Below are 21,835 nucleotides of genomic sequence, written 5' to 3'. Positions count from 1 at the left end.
GAATCATCAACCAAGACTAGTGAATAATTTACCGAAAACGATTTTAATACCGAAACATAGTATTATCAATATTAATGTTGTCATTCTTTATACGTGTGTGTGTTTGTATGCATAAAAATTAATTTATCAATATTAAATTTCTTGATTTTGGAGCTGGTCTAAAAAGATTGTATATTTTAGCCTGGTGATTTTGTAAATATTCTTTTAATCCTGAAAAATGGTATTAGAGAATTAAAAATATTAAAATTTGTAAAGAATTCTATTGTATTCTGGATTTTAAGACTTCTCTCTAAAAAATAATCGATAAAGAAATTTGTTTTTGACCTGGCCATTATTCATTTTGTGTATACATGTGTCCACGAGACTTGTTTAATTAGTAACTAAACTACTAAATTATAAAAATAAAAATAAAGAAAAATATGTCGGCCTTGTTTTTACCGTCCAAGCTCCAAAATAAATAAAAAGAAAAAGGACCGGGCTCATGGTGATTATTGTGCGGGCTGCCACTCCTTGTGGAAACTCACAGGGGCGACGGAGGCGCACGATAGCAAGTAGATAAAGAGGGGCGATGTGTTCAATGAATGAACACGCGGAGATGAAAACTTGTGAGAAAGCACTAATTGATAAAACGCATAACAAAAGGAAGTGGGAGAGAGAAGGCGTTGACTTTCAGTACAGAGAGAATCGCAAATAGCAATTATACTAAACTATATAAGTGGAAGCAGCATCTTTCAGCCATGATGCACATTTATCATTATCATTGCAAAAGAAAATGAAAAATTAAATTACTTAAAAAAGAAACTAGAAGCGGAGGACTTCAAGGAATGACTGGGATTGAAATACTGATGATAATTTGAAGTATTTTTTTATTTAAAAGTATATTAAAATAATTTTTTATTTATTTTTTAAAAATTATTTTTAACTTCATCCTATCAAAACGATTAAAAAAAATCATTTTAAATAAAAAAAGTTTAAAATTTTAAAAGAATATAATTTACATCTCATTTTCAAACACTCTAATTTTTATTGCAGCTCTAAATTTATTTACACTTTGGATTTATTGCGGCCGTGAATTCTATCAATAAAAATATGATTTTTTCCTTTTTAAAAAAAAAAAAGAGACCTGGACAGGGACATTTTTGTTGTTTTTTCACAATACAATTACTCGAATACCTTCACAGCAAATAATATTTCGCTTGTATGCATGAGTTGTTTTGACTTTTTATAAAATAACTACATTACCATTTAATTTAAATTATCTTTAACTTGTGTTTATGAGTATTTTAGTCTTCTCAATATGTATTTTTGTAATTATAATGTTGCATCGGGCAACTTGGTATTTCAACATATATAAAATATTATTTAATATTAAATATGTTATTTACATTGGATCTTGTGGCTTTATTCTTTTAGTGTCAAACACTGATTTTTATGACGGCGTTTGAATCTTCACGGCGTCTTTATCATTCTTGTGCAACACATGCGACAAAGGGATCTTTATTTTGACGTTCGTTATCTTTTTTGTTTTTCTCCTTCACATTTTACACGCCTGACTCTATAATTTTTCTACGCAACCCATCAATTTATTTTTCTTTCAAATTTGATTATTTATTTATTTATTTTTATTTAAAATAATTTATAAAATTAAAATTTTCTTTCAATTTCATCATCTATTACTTTTTTACTTGTCAAATGTGGTCTTAGTGTTTTTTATTGCTGTTTTTTTATCATTTTCTTAATTAAATTTATTTTTTAGTTGCATTTCTCAATATTTTATTTCATTTTTTGATGTTAAGTTTAATCTTTATTTTTTTAATTGTTATTTATTTTATTTTTGATCATTTTTCTATTGAAACTTTATTATTTCTCATCTCATTTCTTGCTATTTTGTTGATTGAGATTTTCCTAATTAAAATTTTAGTTTCATGATTTATATGGTTTGTATTTTTATAGGATAATTTCGGTCTTGAACTCGGATTATGAATCTAAAATATTATGACATAGGCGGTAGCACGGTAATGCAACAACTAGCATGGAAAGACATGGGATAGGTTGAATTATGGTTAAACACAAACAACTCTAAAGTCTGCTCTCTATTAAATGGGTATCTTTACATTGAAAAAAAATATAGCATGCGAGCCAACAATCTATTTTTCACTGGTCTTTAAAATGGCCGTAATTGAACAAAGCCTGCTCTCTATTTGAGAACAGGAAAAAAGAAAGTGAAAAAAATAAAAGGACTCCAATGAGCTCGCCTATCCTATACTGCTTTGCTAAATAAAGATTTTTTCAAGGAACTGGTCCTAAAACGTTCCTGCTCTGAACATCAGCATAATAAATACCGTGATCCTTTTAAGAGTACGTTTGTTAATATAGTAATAATTATTTTTTAAATAATTTTTCATATTAAAATACATGTCAATGATAATTTTTAAAAATTATTTTTAATACTATTACATCAAAACAATCCAAAATATACAAATTATATTAAATTTTAGTAATAAAAAATTTTTTTTTAGGTCCCAAACAGTTTCTAAATAAGACAAAATTACCACACGTTATTCATAACTGAAAGAGATTGATGAATAACTATAGAAATATAAAATTTCAATATTTACTATGCCAGTTGCAGTATTCAATTACTGAAAATTTAACTATAATAAATACTTAATATTTTAATTTCTGTAACAATGACTTGCAATCTTGAAACGATGCGCAAAAACATAATATTAATTGCACTGGAAATTTCCTAATAATCATATTGCTATTTGGGCCATTGGATTCGAGTAGAGACGATGAAAATAAATGTCCAGAATCCAAATCGCAAACATTTCCGTAATAATCAAAGTATCGGTATTTTAACAACCTCATAAAGAGAATTCCTCCGCCAACAAATCCCACGTGCCATCCGGTTTTCCTCGATGGAGCACGCACGCTGATTTAAAGAGCCTGGCAGAGTTCTGAGAGTAGACGGTGAAGAAGCATTAACCGTCGTGATTTAAATATATTTTGGTAAACCCCGAGACTTCCATTCTTTTCAGGTTTTAGACGATGGCCCGACAGGAGAAAGAAGATTGACTTCTATTTCACGACTGAGGAAAAACAAGAGCGCTGGTGCTAATGCTGGTGCATTTGAGGACGTGAAGAAAATAGTAACTTCAACGTGTACTTTCTGAGCACGTCAAAAGTTCCATTGGATTTAGCTCTCCCACAAATCGAACTGAGGAGACAAGCACATCATTTTAATTTTTTTTTATGTAATTGTTTGAACGGACGCTCAGGAAGAACATGGCAAACATAAAAACAAGCACCATGCAGCTATCAGAACGTGCACTTAAAAGAACCGAGATAATCAGATTGATTTAAAAAAAAAAAACAACGAGAGAGAAATGTTGAAATTACAAAATTATGATTAATTGTTGAGAGTTAAAAAGGGTTATGATGAAATTAAAAAAAATTAAAAACAATAAGATTTATGATGTAATTATTCTGAAATTTATGAGACTTAAACTGATGATCTTTAAATAACAAATCTAGAGTTTGACTAATTGAATTACATCCTTCAAAATTATATTTTATTAGTTAACGGTGTTGGTTATAGTGACCGATAGAATAATCCAATGACACTAAAAATAAACATACAGGGATATTATTAAGATAAAAAATAGTACATGGACATTTTGGATACAAAAGAAAAAATACAGGGACGTATCACAACCCATTACTAAATATTTAATTGATTTTATTGTCAAATAGTTTGATGGGAGGATGACAATGAATAATTGATCGAGTTTTTACTTCTTCCGTACCCAACCGAGTATTTAGACATCCACACTCTATATTGATTCCACTACCCGAATATTTTTATTGTTGAACTGTGAATATATATATATGCGTGTATAATGTTAACACTGGGCATGTGTATATTAAATAATATTAAAAAAAGATAAATATTATATGCCATGAATCGGGTTTTGTAATATTTATACTTAAATCTAATTATAATTTTTTAACATCTGGTTTCAATTGAACATCCATACACGATCCAGAAGGAAAATTTAGCTTCAATATCAACAGATATAAAGCTTATGTTTTAAAAATATATTTTTTACTTTAAGTTAATAAATTTAAAAAATAAAAAATATTATTTAAAAATATTTTTAAATAAAAATACTTTGAAAAACAACAATATCATACTCATAAATAAACTAGCTCTAAATAAATAAATAAAATCTAAAATTAAAGAAGAATTGTCATTCCAGTCTTGATCTTAACCAGGCATGTGAAGAAACAACCGTGCTGCTATAAATAATTCAAAAGAACAGCAATGTTTCGCAACAGACAAGTAGCAATAGAACGCACACAACCATACAATCTTTAATGTCATATAAACAGCCACGAAAAGGGGGAAACAGAAAGGACGAGAGGAAAAACAATTTGGAGTGTTTGTTTGAAAATAGTAAGCTTACTCCACAAGCCCATTTCAAACATGCTCCCCACAGATCAGTGAACTTCAAAACTGAAACAACAACTTATAAAATGAAATAGCCTTCACTGCAATAAATAAAACTACCAAAACTAATTGAACAAAAATAAAAAAAATCCTTCAAGACTGCCCAGATAACCAAATTAAAAAGTATAACTTTGCTGTAGAAAAGAGAAAAACGATAAACAATTTAAGAAAATCCCAGTATTCAATTCACAGAAGAGAGGGAAAAAAAGAATTTGTTGGCATTGTGAGAGATTGCTGGAGTTGATGCCTTGCTGCTGAGAAGGGAAGTCGGGTCGGAGATTGGAGAAGAGAGAGAGAAGGAAAGTCAGACTGGAGAGGCTGAAGTGTGTGAAACCTGTTGTTTGGGGTCGGAGAAGGCAAAATCTATACTCTATCCGAAGCTGACCAGGTAAAAAAACTTTTAGGTTAGGAAACTTCTAACCATATTTTTTAAAAATTTAAATTTTTTTTAAAAATAATTTTATATTTTTTTATATATTAATATCAAAAATAATTTTTTAAAATTAAAAATTTTTATTTAACATATTTATAAATGAAAAGCAATTTAAATTGTTATTACTATTATAATTTCAAACATACTTTTAATTAATATCCAACGACTTTAAATAGAATTATTATTTTTAATATATTAAATTATTTGAATTAGATTTTAATTCGAGTTGATAATATTTATACACAAGAGTCACCTTTATCTGTGTCCATTAAAATTATGTTAAATTATCATTTTTTAGTTTGATGTATTTGATTTTTTTTTTTTAAAGAACACAACACTTCGTGTTCAAAAATGGGGCCAGACTTCTTTTCTCTCTCGATTATTCCTTCACGGTACTGTGCCTTGCAGGTCTCAGGCCTGTCAATTTTTTCCCATTCGCACATCATTTCATCTGACCCGTACCCATGGGCTTGCGGCGTGTTCATGTGATTGCTGTTTATAACCATTTTTATGTTTAGTTGTTGAAAAATAATTTTATTTTAAAAAATAATTTTTATATAAAATAAATATTTATAAAATGAATTGTTTTATAATATTATATAATGTTATAAAAAATAAATTGTAAAATATTTTTCAGTATTTAATTATATAATAAAAAATAAGTTGAAAAATAATTTTTAATAAGTTTATTAAGAGAAAAAAACCAATTTAACAGATAAAAAACTAAAATATGATAAAATTAAAAAATATATTTTTTTTAAAAATTATTTAAAATAAAATAAATAAAAATCAAAATATTGAGACTAAAACTAATAGATAAAAAAGTTAAAGATGATAAAATTAATAAAAAATATAATTTTATAAACCATCTTAAATAAAATAAATACAATCAAAAATACGTTAACCATATTTGATAAATAAAACATTTTAATCAAGAAAATAATAAAATAAAAATAAATAACAATGAAAAAAGATCAAAGTTGATATAAAAATAAAATTAAATCAAATTCTAATATATAAAATTAAAAAAATAAATTCAAAACATGATATATATAGAAATCACGATATTAAAAATTAAATTTGATATAATTAATAAATAATAAGGGTTTTTTTTGAATTTTTTATAATTTTTAAAAAGTATTTTTCATTCAAGATAAAATTTTTTTTTTTGAAAAACAAATCAAACTTTACTTCGATTTAAAAATATTTTTTGTTGAATAATTTTTTGAATGATAGATTAACATGTAAAAATTTAAAAAGTAATTTATACAAAATCACTTTTCCTAGACAAGTAGGCAAAGGGTTTTTTTTTAGGGTTTTTAATATGAATTATTTTCCCACTCTTTTCTTAACTGATGAATGAAGAAAGCAAAACAAAAGATAAAATCTATGTCTATAAATTTGCGTAAAAAAGAGATAATTTTGCCAAGGAAAGATCTCGAATAAATGATATAAAAAAAAGCAGTATATAAACATATTTTAAATCCAATCTCTGTTTTTCATAACCATATCTGATTGTTTGGGTTCAATTGAAAAGAGAATTAAAAATACTCAATAGAAAGAGTAATCCAATTTCACATTCAAAGAATTCAAACAAATATATAAATAGTATTTGCAATTGGTGACCTATTCATTTGATAACTAAATTGATGAATTTTTTTTTTCGGGTTCAAAATCTATTTCCGTTAATATTGCTTTAAACTATATCATCTAGTAATTTTTTTAAAAACTTGACAGATTTGTCAAATGCTCAAATAATAGGCACAAATTTAAAAATCAATTCAGAATTATTTATAAATAAAAAATTAAATATCAAATCTCAAATATAAATTCATAAAATCCAGATGTTTTATCATAATAATCCTCGTCAAAATTCTACTTTAATTTTGAAACTTTTTACATATATTGTTAAAATTTGTTCAAATCATAACATCGAGGATTATTTTTTTAAATAACACTGTTTTCTGCAATTTTTGTTTTAAAAATTCGCGAGGTGGACATTAATTAATAAAACCAAAGTAGAGAACAGTGAGAAAAAAGAAAAACAAAAAAGAAAAACAAAAGCAAACGAACAGAAAGAAAGAAAGAAAAGCGTGAAAGGCAAGAGGAACAAGCGAGAGCTTACACAGGCAAGCAAGCAAGCAAAATAAAGGCACCACCAGAATAATAAAAAGCAACTACAATAATATCAATAACAATAAAACTGATTCTCTTTCTCTTTCTCTTTCTCTTTCTCTTTAATAGCAACAGCACTAGATTCCTCTGGCTCGAGAGAGAGAAAGAGGATTGGTGCGTTTGTTGACAAATGGACGACGAGGTTGTTCAGCGATTATTCCACGAAGGAGGTCGCGATTACTTCCAGCAGCAACCTTCTACTTCCTCTCCTTCCTCCTCCTCCTCCTCCTCCATCCTCCAATCTCTCCCTCTCCATGTGGTATGCTTTTCTTCTCTTATAATTTTCCGTTATTTACTTAATTTTTTTTTTAAATCAGATTAATATTAATTGTTGGATTGGATTGATACAGTCTTTTGATCACGGATATTATTTACTGGTAAAATCTCTTCAAGAGCTCAGAGAGAAAAAGGAAGGTCTTGTTACTGTTGGCATTGGTGGTCCTAGCGGTTCAGGCAAAACAAGGTATGTATTCCGTACTATACAATTCTTTTATTTTATTTTTTTACTGGCGCAATTTCTTTGATACTTTCTTTGTTTGTCTGATGATCTGTGAAGCTTAGCAGAGAAGGTGGCGTCTGTAATTGGCTGTGTTGTTATATCGATGGAGAATTATCGCACTGGAGTCGATGACGTGAGTGATTTGGATTCAATTGACTTCGACGCATTAGTACAAAATCTCGAGGTTTGCATTTCCTTCTCAAATTATTTTGCTACTTGATCGGATTGGATTGTGCATTTGACCAGTCTATAATTTAAAGTTGACTGGTTTTCCAGTTCTTCGAAATACATAACTGTAATACTTTAGAAACCTATTCTGGTCACGTGTCAGAAGATTTTCTTTATAAAATAAGCAACCGTATATCACTTCACTTAAATTTATGCCAATGCATTCTGCATCAAGTTGGTTTCGTCTATATTTACATGGTTGTTTGTGTTGGAAATAGGATTTGACGAAAGGAAAAGATACTTTGATACCAGTGTTTGATTACCAACAGAAGAGACGTATTCGTTCCAAAGGAATAAAGAGCATATCATCTGGAGTGGTAGGCCAGTAGAATCAACTGTTACTATGATTATCCTTTTCTTCCGTGGTGTTCATTTCTTTACTGTCTTTTTTTTTGTTCTTAGCTGATAGTTGATGGTACATATGCTCTGCATGCAAGACTGCGCTCTTTACTGGATATTCGGGTTGCTGTGGTAACTTATAATCTGAAGTTATATCTTAATTTGGATAAGAGGCTGGAAGCTATCATTTTTTGTCAAGCTTCGAATATGATGATTTCTAAATGTGGTTGGTGGATTAGGTTGGCGGAGTTCACTTCAGTCTTCTTTCTAAAGTTCGATACGACATTGGGGATTCTTGTTCGTTGGATTACCTTATTGACAGCATCTTCCCAATGTTTAGGAAACACATTGAACCAGACCTTCACCATGCTCAGGTCAGGGTTCTTTTCCTTACCTTCTACAATTTTTGAAATTGCGTTTTATCCCGTGGTTTTACTCTGCAGATCAGAATAAACAACAGCTTTGTCTCATCATTTAGAGAAGCAATCTACAAGCTAAAATGCAGAAGTGAGGTATACTCATCTTTCCATAGTTCATTGCTAAGTTAAATAGTCAAGAACCAACCATGTCCTTCATGCTCACTGTATGAATGACATAATTGTGAAATTCTATTGAAGGCTGAAGATTTTATGTAATGTTCAATTTTTTTTTTAATGGCAAAGAAAATTTGCATATGATGCAAAGACCATGACAAAATGCTGTTTCCTAACAGTGACTGGTGTCTGGAACTACATTTTGTTGCACTTCTTGTTATTTCTCATGGACTTCACTTTTCCCTCCGTTTCTTTTTAAATTTGCAGTTCATTATTCGCCTGTAACTTATTATTCATCACTTGCACCCTTTTGTTGAATGTTACTTAAATGCTAAACTGTCACTACAGTCACCAGGTGGACATTCTGCTTATGCCTTCCATGGAACAGCACATACAGATAAGTTAGTGATTCTCACTTCTCTTGCTGTTTCTCACCATAATATCAGTGCAAAACCAAGTGGTTTATTCCTGAGCTTGTATTGCCAATAATTCTGATTGGAACTCTATGGTGGTTGCAGTTTTATTGAGATGTACCTTAGGCCTCCTTCAGCAAGTGAAGAAGCACGGACAAATGATTGGATCAAGGTGCGACAGTCTGGTATCAAATACTATTTGTCACTCGGGGACCAGAGAATTGTTGACAAACATTTTATTATCAGGCCAAAAGCTGAGTTTGAGGTAAGGGACTTTCCAGTCTGCAATTCTAGATTAAACCTGGACTGGAGAAGCAGAGGTCGTTCTATAAAAACTGTATTTGATTGGTTGTTTATGATGCAATCTATTGTGTTTCACATGTAACTGTAAACATGATCGAGGAATACATTTATAATATCACTTTCTAGATAGAAATGAACACCTGTGGCTAATGTAGAGGAATAAATTTACAGCTTTACTTTTCAGATAGAAATGAATGCAAGTGCAATGTGCTGAATTTAATTGCTCGTTTCTCTCCCTAAATATAAATCTTAAACTACAGTTCTGCAACTTTCTAAAAATGCTGTAAGACTAATTTCAATCATCCTAAAGTAGAAGGGAATCCATGGACCTTAGGTACACTGTGCGATCTTTGGGAAGGTGGAAACATCTGTGTGAAATAATCATTGTTCCTCTAAACTACAAATGGCTGGGTACAGTATTCAGGCATCTTATCCATCAATCAATGAACATAACTCAAAATAAACAGATAAGAGGAAAAAATTCCATGGATTGTAAGGACATTTCGATGTCTTCTGGAAGCTTCAGCACAGGATCCATACTATTTAGGCAATAGTATCTGAGTATATGGTCCTTAAAGTTCAAGACACATAGGCTTCCTTACTTTCCAATCAACGCTGTTACCCTATCATTATTGAAACTGGTAGCTTAGAGTTCTCAAATGCATGTGTTATAATGTTGTTGGGAATCTGTAGATTCCTCTTTGTTTTATAGGGTTTTGTTTTTATAGGATAGCATTAGTTAGTACTTGAAATGCATGTTCAGTTCTCTTAAAAATTAGACTGTAATATTTCAGAATTCTCAAGCTCTGGTGGTTTTACTCACCTATTTAATCATTTAATGTTGACAGGTTGGAAGAATGACACTCGGTGGGTTGCTGGCTTTGGGGTACACTGTTGTAGTGAGTTATAAACGGGCATCTTCATCTGTTAGTAATGGCAATCTATCAATGTCATTAGAGACCATTGATACTCTTAGTGAGACATTCATTGTGCTGAGGGGAACAGATAGGAAAGTATGGATCCATCTTTCTTATTAAGATAACATGAAGGAGGCTTTATAAATCATTTATTTGTTTTCTGTTCTTATATTTGGGTGAGCAATTGAGTAAGGCATTGGATAATTTGTAGAATAAAATATTCTATACCTTCATCACCATCACTATCCACTCGCACAATCACATTCACATGCGCATATTTTGTGGGATAAATATTTTTTATTAGAAAGATTAGAATCTACAAAAGTAACATATCCACCAGCAAGTAATAAAAAGAAAGTGAAGGTAAAAACCCAATGAATAATAAGAGAGCTCCAATGCTGCTAAGTTAGTGATTTTTCCAAATGCCTTTGGATTGTTCCAGAAATAGGTATGAAACATGATCTTGTCCCGGGATTTTTTTCCACAAAAGGTTATGCAAATAACTATTTTTGATAATTTTCAGCACATGAGTGCATGAAGCATTGGGTTTTTTCTGTTTGCTTTAGGGAGATTGAATGAGGGAAAATTCTCCATTGTGAGTGTTTTGCATTGGGAGGGGGGATGTGAATTCATGAATCTTCTGATGTGCCAGATTTTAGTAGAATTTACCTAATAATCATGATGGGGATTTCTTATTTTGTTATGTAGTGTACATGATTGGCATGTAACTGAACAGGCTGCTGTATCTTCACTCATTACTCTATTGACATATTCTATAACCCAGCTTGAGTTTCCACTAAATAGTATCATCCACTTTTTGTTGCATTTTTTCTTCAATCTATATGATATGTACGATAGTTTCTGCGCTTTCCATTCTTGCAGCAAATAGCTTATCTCTTATGTGCTACTTTTGGTTCAATACCAGAATTAGATTGGTCCTTGGACTTGCACTTGAGAACTGTTGGCCAAAGCTTACATTTTATCTTGGCTATTCTTCTCTTATGTAGACTGTTGGAGCAGAGGCAATGAGAATTGGTGTTAATGGACCTTGGATCACTAAGTCATATCTTGAATTGATACTTGAGAGAAAAGGTTTGAATTAGCATGATAATGATCAATACTCTGTCTATGAATTTTGGTTGCTTTGTATGATAAAGATCAAAAGTTACAACTTTCTACAATTAGCTAATTCCACTTGCAGGTGTACCACGTCTTAATACCCCACCACTTTTACCTAATACTTCTACGACAAGCAATCAAGAAAGGGCTATTGTTGCCCCAAGGCCAATCCGTACCACTCCAAACCTTGTTAATCGGCTTGAGGATTTATCTCAGCCATGGACTCGGTCTCCTACGAAATCTAAAATGGAGCCTATGGTAGAAACATGGCATTTTACATCATCTGATACGTCACATGGGAGTTCCGTCATAGGTAAGTGTCCTCTATCTGGAAGAACTGTTACAGATGCTCTTTAAGTGTTCTTGGTGATGGACTATATTGTTGGGAGTGTTATCATTATGTTTCTTGTTCAGAAGTCTCTCATGAAGCAACCACAGATTCTTCCACTTGCAGGGATAACATGAAGCTTGCACCTCTGCCTGATTCATATGACTTGGATAGAGGATTGCTTCTTGCTGTTCAAGCAATACAGGTAACAAGTAAAAAAATTAAAATGTGTGTTGGGGAAATTATACTTCAAGTCTAAGAAGCTTACCGGTATAATCAGTCTGGTAATTTTGTGCAACTTTACATATTTTTTCAGGCTTTGTTGGAGAATAAAGGCTCCCCTGTCATTGTTGGAATCGGTAATATATGCTTTGAAGTTTAAAACTCTCTCTCTCTCACACACACACATTTGTGCACACCCACCCACCCTCCCACCCTCCCACCCACATTTGGGAAAATAATTTGTGTTTTTTAGCTATAGAGTGTTTTTGAAAGTAGTTCAGTTGGTGGTGCAAATTCTTGATAATTTTCATATGGCTGATGTGCACAATTAAATCTCATGTTAATGGTCTCAGAAGCCTGAGCATAGTATAATATTGGTAATTAATTTGGTTTGACAGTGACCTTGATTGAAAATGCGTATTCTTACACGAAATAAAGAATTTTAATACAATATCGATGTCAAAGATCATACATATTTCTCATTTAACAATTTTAATACAATCAGTTCTAGAAGACATGAAAACGGTATTCAGCTTAGTCAACCTACTATTCACTAGATGCTACGACTAAGATGGTAAAATTTGGAGAGCTCAATCATAGATGATCCTATTATATGCTAGATTTTATTATCTTACAGGTCGAATAGTGGAGGAGATTATAATAAAGTTCTATACCAGCAATGAGTTGGGCCTATATATTGGTAATTGACTATGAAAAACAAATCTTGCTTTGGTGATACATATAACAGTTTTGGTGAACGTGTGATATTGTAAGGTGTTCATTGGGACTTCATGCCAGCAGCCACTAGTACAGATTATCGTTGTTAGAATTGATGGTTTAAATAGCCTATAGGAAATTGGTATGTAATTAATTATCTTTCCATTTTACAAATGAAGTAATATCAAATGGGTGATAATGCTGAGAAAGCAACTGAACGTAAGGACAGCATTATGTGCTGTTCTAGTCCATCTTATAACAAATTATAAGTTTCCTTAGGAGCCTTTTGATATCACTTCTGTTTTCTATTTGTTTTTTTTTTCAAATATTTTTGTTTAAAAAATAATAAACTTGTTTTGTAGGGCAGTTTTTCTTTTTTCAAAAAATGCACCTAGTCTCGATCCTATACTGGAATTAGTGAAACTAATTCTTATCCAAAATTGTATTGTACAACCCTATCCCTCACTCTTTCCTAACTCGATCAATCACATTGATATTGACCCATAACTCTTGAACCTTGTTTCCACTTGACTCCAAGCATCTTGGTCTTAACATTAGATGTCCTAGACTCAACATCGTTCTGGCTCATGGTAGCCTAAACAATCCGTACTTGATCCCAACTCGACCCTCGGGTGTCTGAATCCGATCCCTCGACCTAACTTTCAAGCATCCCAGATCTGGTCCTAGCTCGACTCTTGGGGCCCTGGACTTGATCCTAGTTTGACCGTCGGGTGCTCCAAACCGAGTTCCACCCGGACCCTAGGGTGCCCTAGAACTGGTCTTGGTCCAGCCATCGACTTTTGGACCTAGTACCAGCCTGACCCTGAAACGTACTAGACTTGATCCCAGCTTGATCTCAAGTCCTAAATCATAGATTAATAGTCTAAACATAAGTTTTGAAAACCACTTTTTTGAAAGGAAAACAAAAACAAACAAGTTTTCATATCCTTTTTTCATATATATATATATATATATTTAAATAGAAAATGGAAACCGTATCAAACCATCTCTTATTATCTCAACTTGTTCTATCAAATGCACAAGGAACAGTGTTATGCACCTCTGTTTCTTAGACTCGTGATTTTACCGGGGCATACTTGTCTTGAAAAGACATGTCCCAAGTACCGGTACAAGATATGGGTTGGGTATGGCAAGTTTTTTTCAGACATTAGCATTTTATTTGATTGGGAAACTTTCATGTTTTTTATTTGCTATGAAAATAGCATATGTTGACAATGTTTTTGGGATTCTTCTAAGTTTTATCTAAATTCCAAAAATCACAATCAATTTTTTTTTGTGGTAGTTACATTTTTTTCTTATTGGATCATTGGTTTTGTCTTTGGGCTTTTTCTCTCATAATGTTAATTTTGGACCTTCTAAGCTTTTTCTCTCATATGTTAATTATTTACTATAACTATGAAACTGAGAATAGTTTATATACTAGGTTATATGGTGTTGTTATTTATTGGGCTGTCCACATAAATTCAACAAAATATGTAGTTATAGTAAATAATTTAAGATTATTTGTCATATTTCAGAAGAAAAAAAATATGAATATTATATATAGAATAGATGAGAACAAGTGTAGCTGAAATTTGGAAATTTTTAGACCATGTCCCTATATCCTAAATTCAGAATTTGCAAGTCCGGCACTCAAAAATATTGCATTTGGGGAATTAATTTCTTGTAACTTTATGGTGTTTGATTTTAGTAATTTACTTTTTTTTCATAAGTATTGCTATTTTTTAAGTACTTTCTCATTGTTGTTGCAGGAGGCCCAAGTGGATCTGGAAAAACAAGTTTGGCACACAAAATGGCTAACATTGTTGGGTGTGAAGTAGTTTCCCTTGAAAACTATTTTAAATCTGAACTTGTGAAGGATTTTAAGTACGATGACTTTAGCTCTCTTGATTTGTCTTTGCTTTCAAAGGTAGGATGACATAATATTATTCATCTTTTGGAGATCTTTTGTAGATTAATAATACTATTATTTGTTCTGTCTGGTCTGGTAAGATTGCTTGGAAATGTTAGTTGGAGCACAGAATTTGAGTAAAAATATAAATTTGTTTAGTCAAGCTTTTGTTTCATACTTTGCGTGGCTAGTAGAGATCTATCTATACACCAGCATCCTTCTCCATCATCTAAGCATGACAACTGAGAATTCTTCAAATTCTGTTATAATTTGGATATATAAATTTGTATCCCTGATCTCACCTTGTTATTTCATATTTCCTGACCTCCCTTATCATGTTAGCATTTATTATTTATGAGAACTCCCTTTTGGTTTGTAAGTATTTCTGTTTTCTTATACCACAATCCTTTTCTTTTCCTCTAAATGGTTTGACTTGGGGAAAAGAAGGGTACTTTTAAGGAATGCCTTATTGTTTAGTAACTGCTATTTTTTCTTAGAAGACCATTGGCAGATTCCACATTCTTCGGGGGTTTTTATTTTCAAGAATATTCTCCAACTGCCCAAGCCTTAGCTGGTCCTTTGCAGTATTTTACGTCCTTCATTAGAGCAACTCGGCATATACTTGTTTGTACATCCTTCCATGCATGTAACAAACTGTTTGTTCCTTCTTTATTTGTTAAGTCTTTCTTCTTTTAATGTGTAGACTTCAACAGGCTTTATAATTTTCCTGCTTTGGTATGCAACTTTCACTTGAAATTTGGGAGATTTTCTCTGAAATGCAATTATTTCACAAATTCCCTTAGCTTGTCAAACAATATGTGAATTTAGTACCTTTTCATATTCACTTGAGCAATATGATGAAGATACATATTCTTTGTTCTTCTGCAAATTATGGCTTATAGATAGTGTGACAAATTCTGCATTTTGCTGGTAGAAATTGCAGACAATTGCTTTGAAGAGAAGTCAAATTTATTTCATTTGGTTTGTCTTTCAAGTTCCTGGAAAAATATTTGCATTTGCCATACAATTATTATTCTCATAATTCCTTTTCAGAATATTGGTGACATAAGAAATGGTAGAAGAACAAAAGTACCCATGTTTGATTTGGAGACTGGTGCTCGTAGTGGATTCAAGGAACTTGAAGTTTCTGAAGACTGTGGTGTGGTTTGTTATTTCACTTACTTATATTGCTCCTGGAACTTGCTATCATGGGTTTATTTTTTTATTTTTCAGTGATATATTACACGATAACATTTCTCTGGCTTTCTTTTTATTAAACTTCTAAAATAAAAAAGAAAAGATATCCTCCAATAACATTCTGACATAAAGTCCAAAGTGTCAACAGGGAGGCAAAGGTTGGCTATGGTATGTACACTACTTGCATGCTTAAGTCTTAGAGTGTTGTTTCAATTAGGAACCTTATTCTGTGACTAAGCGTCTTACTATGATAAGATTAAGCTTATGGGAAGCTAGAGATGCACTAGATTCTTTGTGAAGACAATTTATCCTTTCAGTGTGGCTTTGTTATTCATGTTATTACGCAAATAGGCATTTTTACGAGGACAATTTATCTCTAGTGGAGCCTTGTATACAATGTTATGCGAATTGCAGGTGCTAGGGTGCAAACCTTTTCGAAGTAAGAAATAATGAAAACTTTCCGTGGGTGCAAAGTGTCCTTTAAGTTCTTGATAATTGGAAGGCCTCAAAAAGTCTTATCTCCTCGTAAATATTTTATGTTCTATCATAATGGAGAATCACAGATTCAGGTATTTCTTCATTTTCCTACAGCTTGGAGTATGTGGCAATGATGGTTTGCATTTGGTCTTGGGCCATACTGAGGAGAGTAAACAATTTTTGTTGGTTTCTTTGGTGAGTTTTGAAAGGGAGAAACATTGCAAAGCTTTACGGAGATGTGCTGTCAGTGCAGTTTTTTGGTGCATTTGGATGGATAAAAATGCGAGTTTTAATAATCACTTCATGTTTGGGCTGTTGTTGTGGGATAAGATAGTTTTCTTGGCTTCTTTGTGGTATCATCTAGCAGCTGCTTTTAGGCGTGCTTCTATAGTGGATATTCTAAGGGATTGGACTGCTTTATTGTTTAGATCAAGATTGTTGTTCGTTTCCCTTTCTGGGAGGATGTATTGTTCTCAATTTTGTGCGGTAGAATTCTTTCTTTCTAATAATAGTTTCTCCTTGTGCTATGAAAATTAGAATAATGATAATAATGCTAATAATAACAAATTAAGAAGAGGGGATAGAGGGAAAGTGTGGGCGACGGTGCACAACGTTGGTCTCTCAATCTGAATGAGACGGGGATAAGATAAGAAAAAGAGGAGAGAGTAGGCAAAACAGAAGGAAGTGGAAAGAGGTGAAGTGTACAAAAGCTATTTCAACCAGTTTAAAAATTTGCTAATAACTTGCAAATTATGTCTTACATCATCAAGTCCTGTATGGAGACTTCACAACTTGAGCCTTCTAAAAATATTACCCGTGATTAAATCTCTTCCCTCAAAATGCTAAAGCTTGTCTTAAGACAAGGCATATTTATGACAAACAAGTGATGAACCTTGCAGAATTTGAACTTGCACTGCTTCTCATTGACCTAACTGAACTCTAAACGCTGGGTCTTCAGTTGTTGTTCCTGCCCCATTAAGGATATTTAAGTTTGGTGCTATATGCTTGTATTCAATGCTACATTTGTTTAGGAGTATTTTAGATAAATGCATAGTGGAGTTAAGAATTTAGTGGAAATGGAACTTGAAGATGTTAGGAAGGGTCACACAAACTTTTGACAAAATTATTACTTTTCAGCTTTACATTATCCGCAGGCTGTTTGCACTGTATGGTAGAATTGGTCCACTGGCTATAAGTTTTATTCATGTTCATGCAGGCTAATTAGAGAAAAAATGTTCATGCAATGCATCTTTACAGTTGTATATGATCATAGCAATTGATATTTCCAATTATGAAATCCTTTGCCCGTAGTTTTGATTTAAGTTAATGTTATGCTAGTGGACTTCTTTTTAAATCATTCTTGCTTCTGCAGATCATTTTTGAAGGGGTGTATGCTCTGCATCCTGAAATCCGAATATCACTTGACTTGTGGGTTGCTGTTGTAAGATGACTTTGCATTCCCTCTTTTAAGCTTTTATTTTCAGAGAAACCGTGTGTGTGTGTGGGTGTGCTGATTTCTAAAGAAGTTTTCAATTGATGATGAGTTAGTTTAGTTGTGATGTAACTTCATTGTTTTGTGAAAACAGGTTGGTGGTGTTCATTCACATCTTATTTCTCAAGTTCAAAGGGATAAAAGCAGAGGGGGGTGTTTTATGTCCCAAAATGAGATCATGATGACAGTGTTTCCAATTTTCCAGCAGCATATTGAGCCACATCTTGTTCATGCACATGTTAGTAGACCCCAATTGTCTGATCATTTTATTGTTCTTTTTTAGTATGAAAAGTATTTCAATGTTTTCCATGTTCTAAATGTTGGCCATGCAATAGTTTTATCTTCCCCCAAGCAGAGACATGTACATATAACTAACACAAGCCTTCTTGTATTGAGACGCCTCTCTTGGAAAATCTTAGAAATATCTATGATATTTAGTAGAAAAGGTAAGGTCCCTAGGATGGCCAAGAACCAAGATTAAGGTCACTTTGGTTGTCTCATAATAAATGAAAGCCATTAGTCATGTATTGTTTAATCAACCTAAGATCGAATTTGTCGTTGTCTTTATATCAAAATGGATCGGATAGAATCTCTGAAATGCCTTTGTTTCAGATCTTTCTGGAGATGACTACCATTCTTGACTTTTCACATTTGTGCTGGTGTAATTTCACACTAAACCATCTGCATCTTTTATGTTGGAAACACACAAACTGTTGCTATTAATGTTATGTATGCATTACTGCTCTCTTCAAAATAGTGATGTTCTGTGCATTCCTGAGGATGATATTTGCAAGTTTTACCTTGCGGGTTTTCAGTATTCTTATATTGTTTCAGCTCAAAATTCGGAATGACTTTGACCCTGTTATTTCCCCTGAGAGTTCTTCATTTGTCTTGAAGAGTAATAAGCAGGCAAGTGGGCTATGATGATTCTGTTGAAGATTTATGTACGGTGGTTTGCATCTGACATACTTTTTTGTTTGTGATGTTTAACAGGTGGCTTATCAAGATATTTTGAAAATCCTAGATCCTGTGAAGTTGTGCAGTTCTGTTCAGAATTTCATTGATATATATTTAAGGCTCCCTGGACTTCCTACAAATGGACAGTTGGCAGATGGTGATTGCATACGAGTCAGAATCTGTGACGGTAGATTTGCATTGTTGATACGAGAGGTTTGTATATAATGCATTAGTTATATGGTATTTTTCCTTGTCAATTATAATGTATTTTCTGTTTTCGATATTCTAGTGAATGCTTGACTTTTATTTTATATGTACTCAACATTAGCCTTTAAGAGAAGGGAATTTTATAATTCAACCAAAAGTGGATTTTGATATCAGCATCAGCACAGTAGCTGGACTTCTTAACCTCGGGTAAGACCATACATGATTTTGCTTTTCTTTTTATCTTCACATGTTCATTCCCAGTTAAGACAAAAAACTAAATGCTATAGTATGTGTTTATATATACCTTGTTGAGTCCTGTTGTCTTTGTATTTGGAGAGTTGACATGCTCAAAACCTTTCACAAAGTAAATACTCTGGTCCATCCTTGTGCATTTGTATCATAGCATGTGAGCAATTCTTTCATCGTCTGGATATCAGGGAAGAGCAGTTTGTTTCTTTTAATCAGTTATATAAACTACAAACCTATTGTCTTAGCAGTTTAGGATGTCATTATTTTGGAAACTACAAAGTTATCATTTAGTTTTGTTACTTTTGTTTTCTACTTCGATTAAGCATTGTACTGTTCTTCTTGGTAATGCTTTATAGCTGAAGAACTGGTGGATTCTTGTACAAGTCAATGAAATGTTTTCTGTTATCATGTGATGTCAGGTATCAAGCAGTAGCTTACATTGAAGCATCTGCATATATCTACCAAGATGGAAAGGTATAATATCCCTGGATTTTTTTTTTCTTCATTATACTTATAAGCTCCTGTAATTTAAACATCTTCTGTTTTTCTTCTTAATTAAATTTGTCAAAAATAATTTCTTTGAGTTTTGGTTATTTTGAACTTGTTTTAAAGGAAATTTCATATGAAATCCAAACCATAGATACTGATAAACTAAATAAACAACAACAGTTTTGGATTTCAGTGCCTGATAATTAGTTTCATAATGTTATTTACTAATGCTTGATGATGCCAGGTTTTCATGTTACTTGTGTTCTGTTTCTCATACACAAGGGGTGTCATAGACGAGGCTTTCTGAATGGGTTTCATTTATTCTGATGTGTAGATTCTCATCGAGGTTGATCATCTGCAAGACATCCCTAGTCCTTACATACAGATCAAGGGGGTTAATAAGGAAGCTGTGGCGGCTGCTGGTTCGACACTTAAACTGGATGGTTCATACACAACTAAGGTTTTGCCTCGAGTTCTGCTTGTATAGTTTTACCTTTAGCACTGGGCTACTCTGGCCTCTCATTGTGAGAGCTGTCTCTTTTGTTGTACTTTCAGAGTTATCTGCAGATCATTTTGGAAAGATTACCTGCAATGGAAAGAAGTTACAGTGGAATCCATGCTCAACAAGCTGCAAGGTTGCAGGAACTTGTGGAATTTATACAATCTCAGGTATTTACTATGATTGAATGGGATAGCAGCCATCTGATAGTGAAATTTGATTTTAGCTGAGGGAAAATTAGTGTAAGACCAGTCTCGTCCAATTTTATATGTTGAAATAGGTAGCATATATAGAGAGAGGGCCAGGACATCTTTCCACTTAACAAACTGCATAAATGAGAGAAAACCTTATTCCACTTCCATTGATCATCATTTTCTGTTAAGTCTAAAAGAGCTAACCATTATTTAAGAAATTAACTTCTAGTATATTTTCAAGGTTGAGCGGCTGATGATTTTACTGTTTTTATATTACTGTGGCCAAACTGACAGGGAAGCAGCTCAGCTTCAGAATCCTCTCCGAGCAGGGAGGCTGCTCCTTTGGAAGGAATAATTGAGGATATGCAGTTTAGAATCAAAAGGCTGGAAAGATGGCAGACTATCAACACGGTACTTGTAATTCCTTTAGTAATCTGTGTCTGTTTCAATTTGGATTTTACTCATGTTTACACGGTTTTTGGAACTCTAAATGCTTGCTTTTCCAATGAAATTGATTTTTGAAAATGACATTCGTGAACCATGTTAGCATCTCCAAATCTGCTACCATTTGTTGCAACAATGGGATCAAACATTTGAGCTGGACGGTCCCTATTTCGTTTGATCAAAAGCAACTTTTTTTGTATTTTTCTTTTTTGAGAGAAAAACGAACCTAATATTGTTCCAGGGGTTAAGCATCTTTGGAATTGAAACTGGATGGTCCTTGTGTCATTTGGTCAGAAAGAAATGTAAATACTGTTCCAACTGTTCAGTATTCCGGTTCCCCTTGATAAGCCGCTAATGAATTTGCACTCAATGTGCAGGTGCTATGGACTTTTCTGATGTCTGCCCTTGTTGGCTATTCGCTTTACCAAAGGAAACACCAATGACACTTCTAGACGTGTGCGAGTTCTTAAAGGTATCGAAGTCTCATCGCATTGAAGTAATTGTCGGTAATGTTGGGCTAACAGAAACTTCTAACAACAGTTGCATGGTTCTCCGGAGTCCCGGGATCACTTCGAGTAGCAAATATTTTACCTCCACGTCGGAGCTTATTGCTTTCTTTTCAACAAACTTGGAGCCTGTCGCTCAATTGCTCCATTTGTAAATACTCAAATTATGTGGCAATGAGAATGACCAATTGACATTCGAGCGTCCTCATTGTAATTCAGCTACCGTTCATTCTGTCCCTTTTCTCTCTTTTTTTTTAGGTTCACAACTCCCGTATTAGACTTTAGGTTGCGACTCGATTTAAACAATCACACAATCCTTCCCAGCCCCGATATGTTTTGAAACTTGATCCTTCTGTTATAGGACAGCTGATGAATAGAAGATGGAACGCATTGGTTGGCAATAGCTCTGTTTGTCCATGTCATGTTACCCATCTGGTTCCTGCCGTCATTCTTAATTATGTTCTCTCATGCCA

At 32.8% G+C, this 21,835-nt stretch overlaps 1 protein-coding gene across 5 annotated transcripts; it reads left to right on the top strand.

The window, feature by feature from the left end:
* The first annotated feature begins 7,017 nt into the window (after positions 1 to 7,017).
* Positions 7,018 to 21,765, top strand: LOC133704660 (uncharacterized). 5 transcript variants are annotated; one of them, XM_062129559.1, is made up of 27 exons: positions 7,018 to 7,380; positions 7,472 to 7,584; positions 7,678 to 7,804; positions 8,067 to 8,165; positions 8,251 to 8,319; positions 8,427 to 8,561; positions 8,631 to 8,699; positions 9,069 to 9,121; positions 9,239 to 9,398; positions 10,285 to 10,449; positions 11,361 to 11,445; positions 11,555 to 11,785; positions 11,887 to 12,005; positions 12,117 to 12,159; positions 14,512 to 14,669; positions 15,705 to 15,815; positions 17,698 to 17,766; positions 17,912 to 18,055; positions 18,652 to 18,726; positions 18,811 to 18,987; positions 19,103 to 19,188; positions 19,650 to 19,704; positions 20,054 to 20,179; positions 20,275 to 20,388; positions 20,707 to 20,823; positions 21,234 to 21,328; positions 21,397 to 21,765. In XM_062129559.1, exons 1-26 carry the CDS (start codon positions 7,252 to 7,254, stop codon positions 21,297 to 21,299), a joined length of 2,895 nt encoding a protein of 964 aa, XP_061985543.1. In that variant the 5' UTR covers positions 7,018 to 7,251; the 3' UTR covers positions 21,300 to 21,328; positions 21,397 to 21,765. The 5 variants fall into 5 exon arrangements, with proteins under 5 accessions (XP_061985543.1, XP_061985545.1, XP_061985544.1 ...); XM_062129560.1 differs by having other exon boundaries at positions 7,019 to 7,380; positions 11,911 to 12,005; positions 21,234 to 21,765; XM_062129561.1 differs by lacking the exon at positions 15,705 to 15,815 and having other exon boundaries at positions 21,234 to 21,765.
* The last annotated feature ends 70 nt before the right edge of the window (positions 21,766 to 21,835 follow it).

The sequence above is a fragment of the Populus nigra genome, chromosome 10 (genome assembly GCF_951802175.1).
Source record: "Populus nigra chromosome 10, ddPopNigr1.1, whole genome shotgun sequence".
In the NCBI taxonomy this organism is placed as follows: Eukaryota; Viridiplantae; Streptophyta; class Magnoliopsida; order Malpighiales; family Salicaceae; genus Populus; species Populus nigra.
The sequence above is the reverse complement of the archived record's forward strand: the minus strand, read 5'-3'. Positions and strand labels throughout refer to the sequence as shown.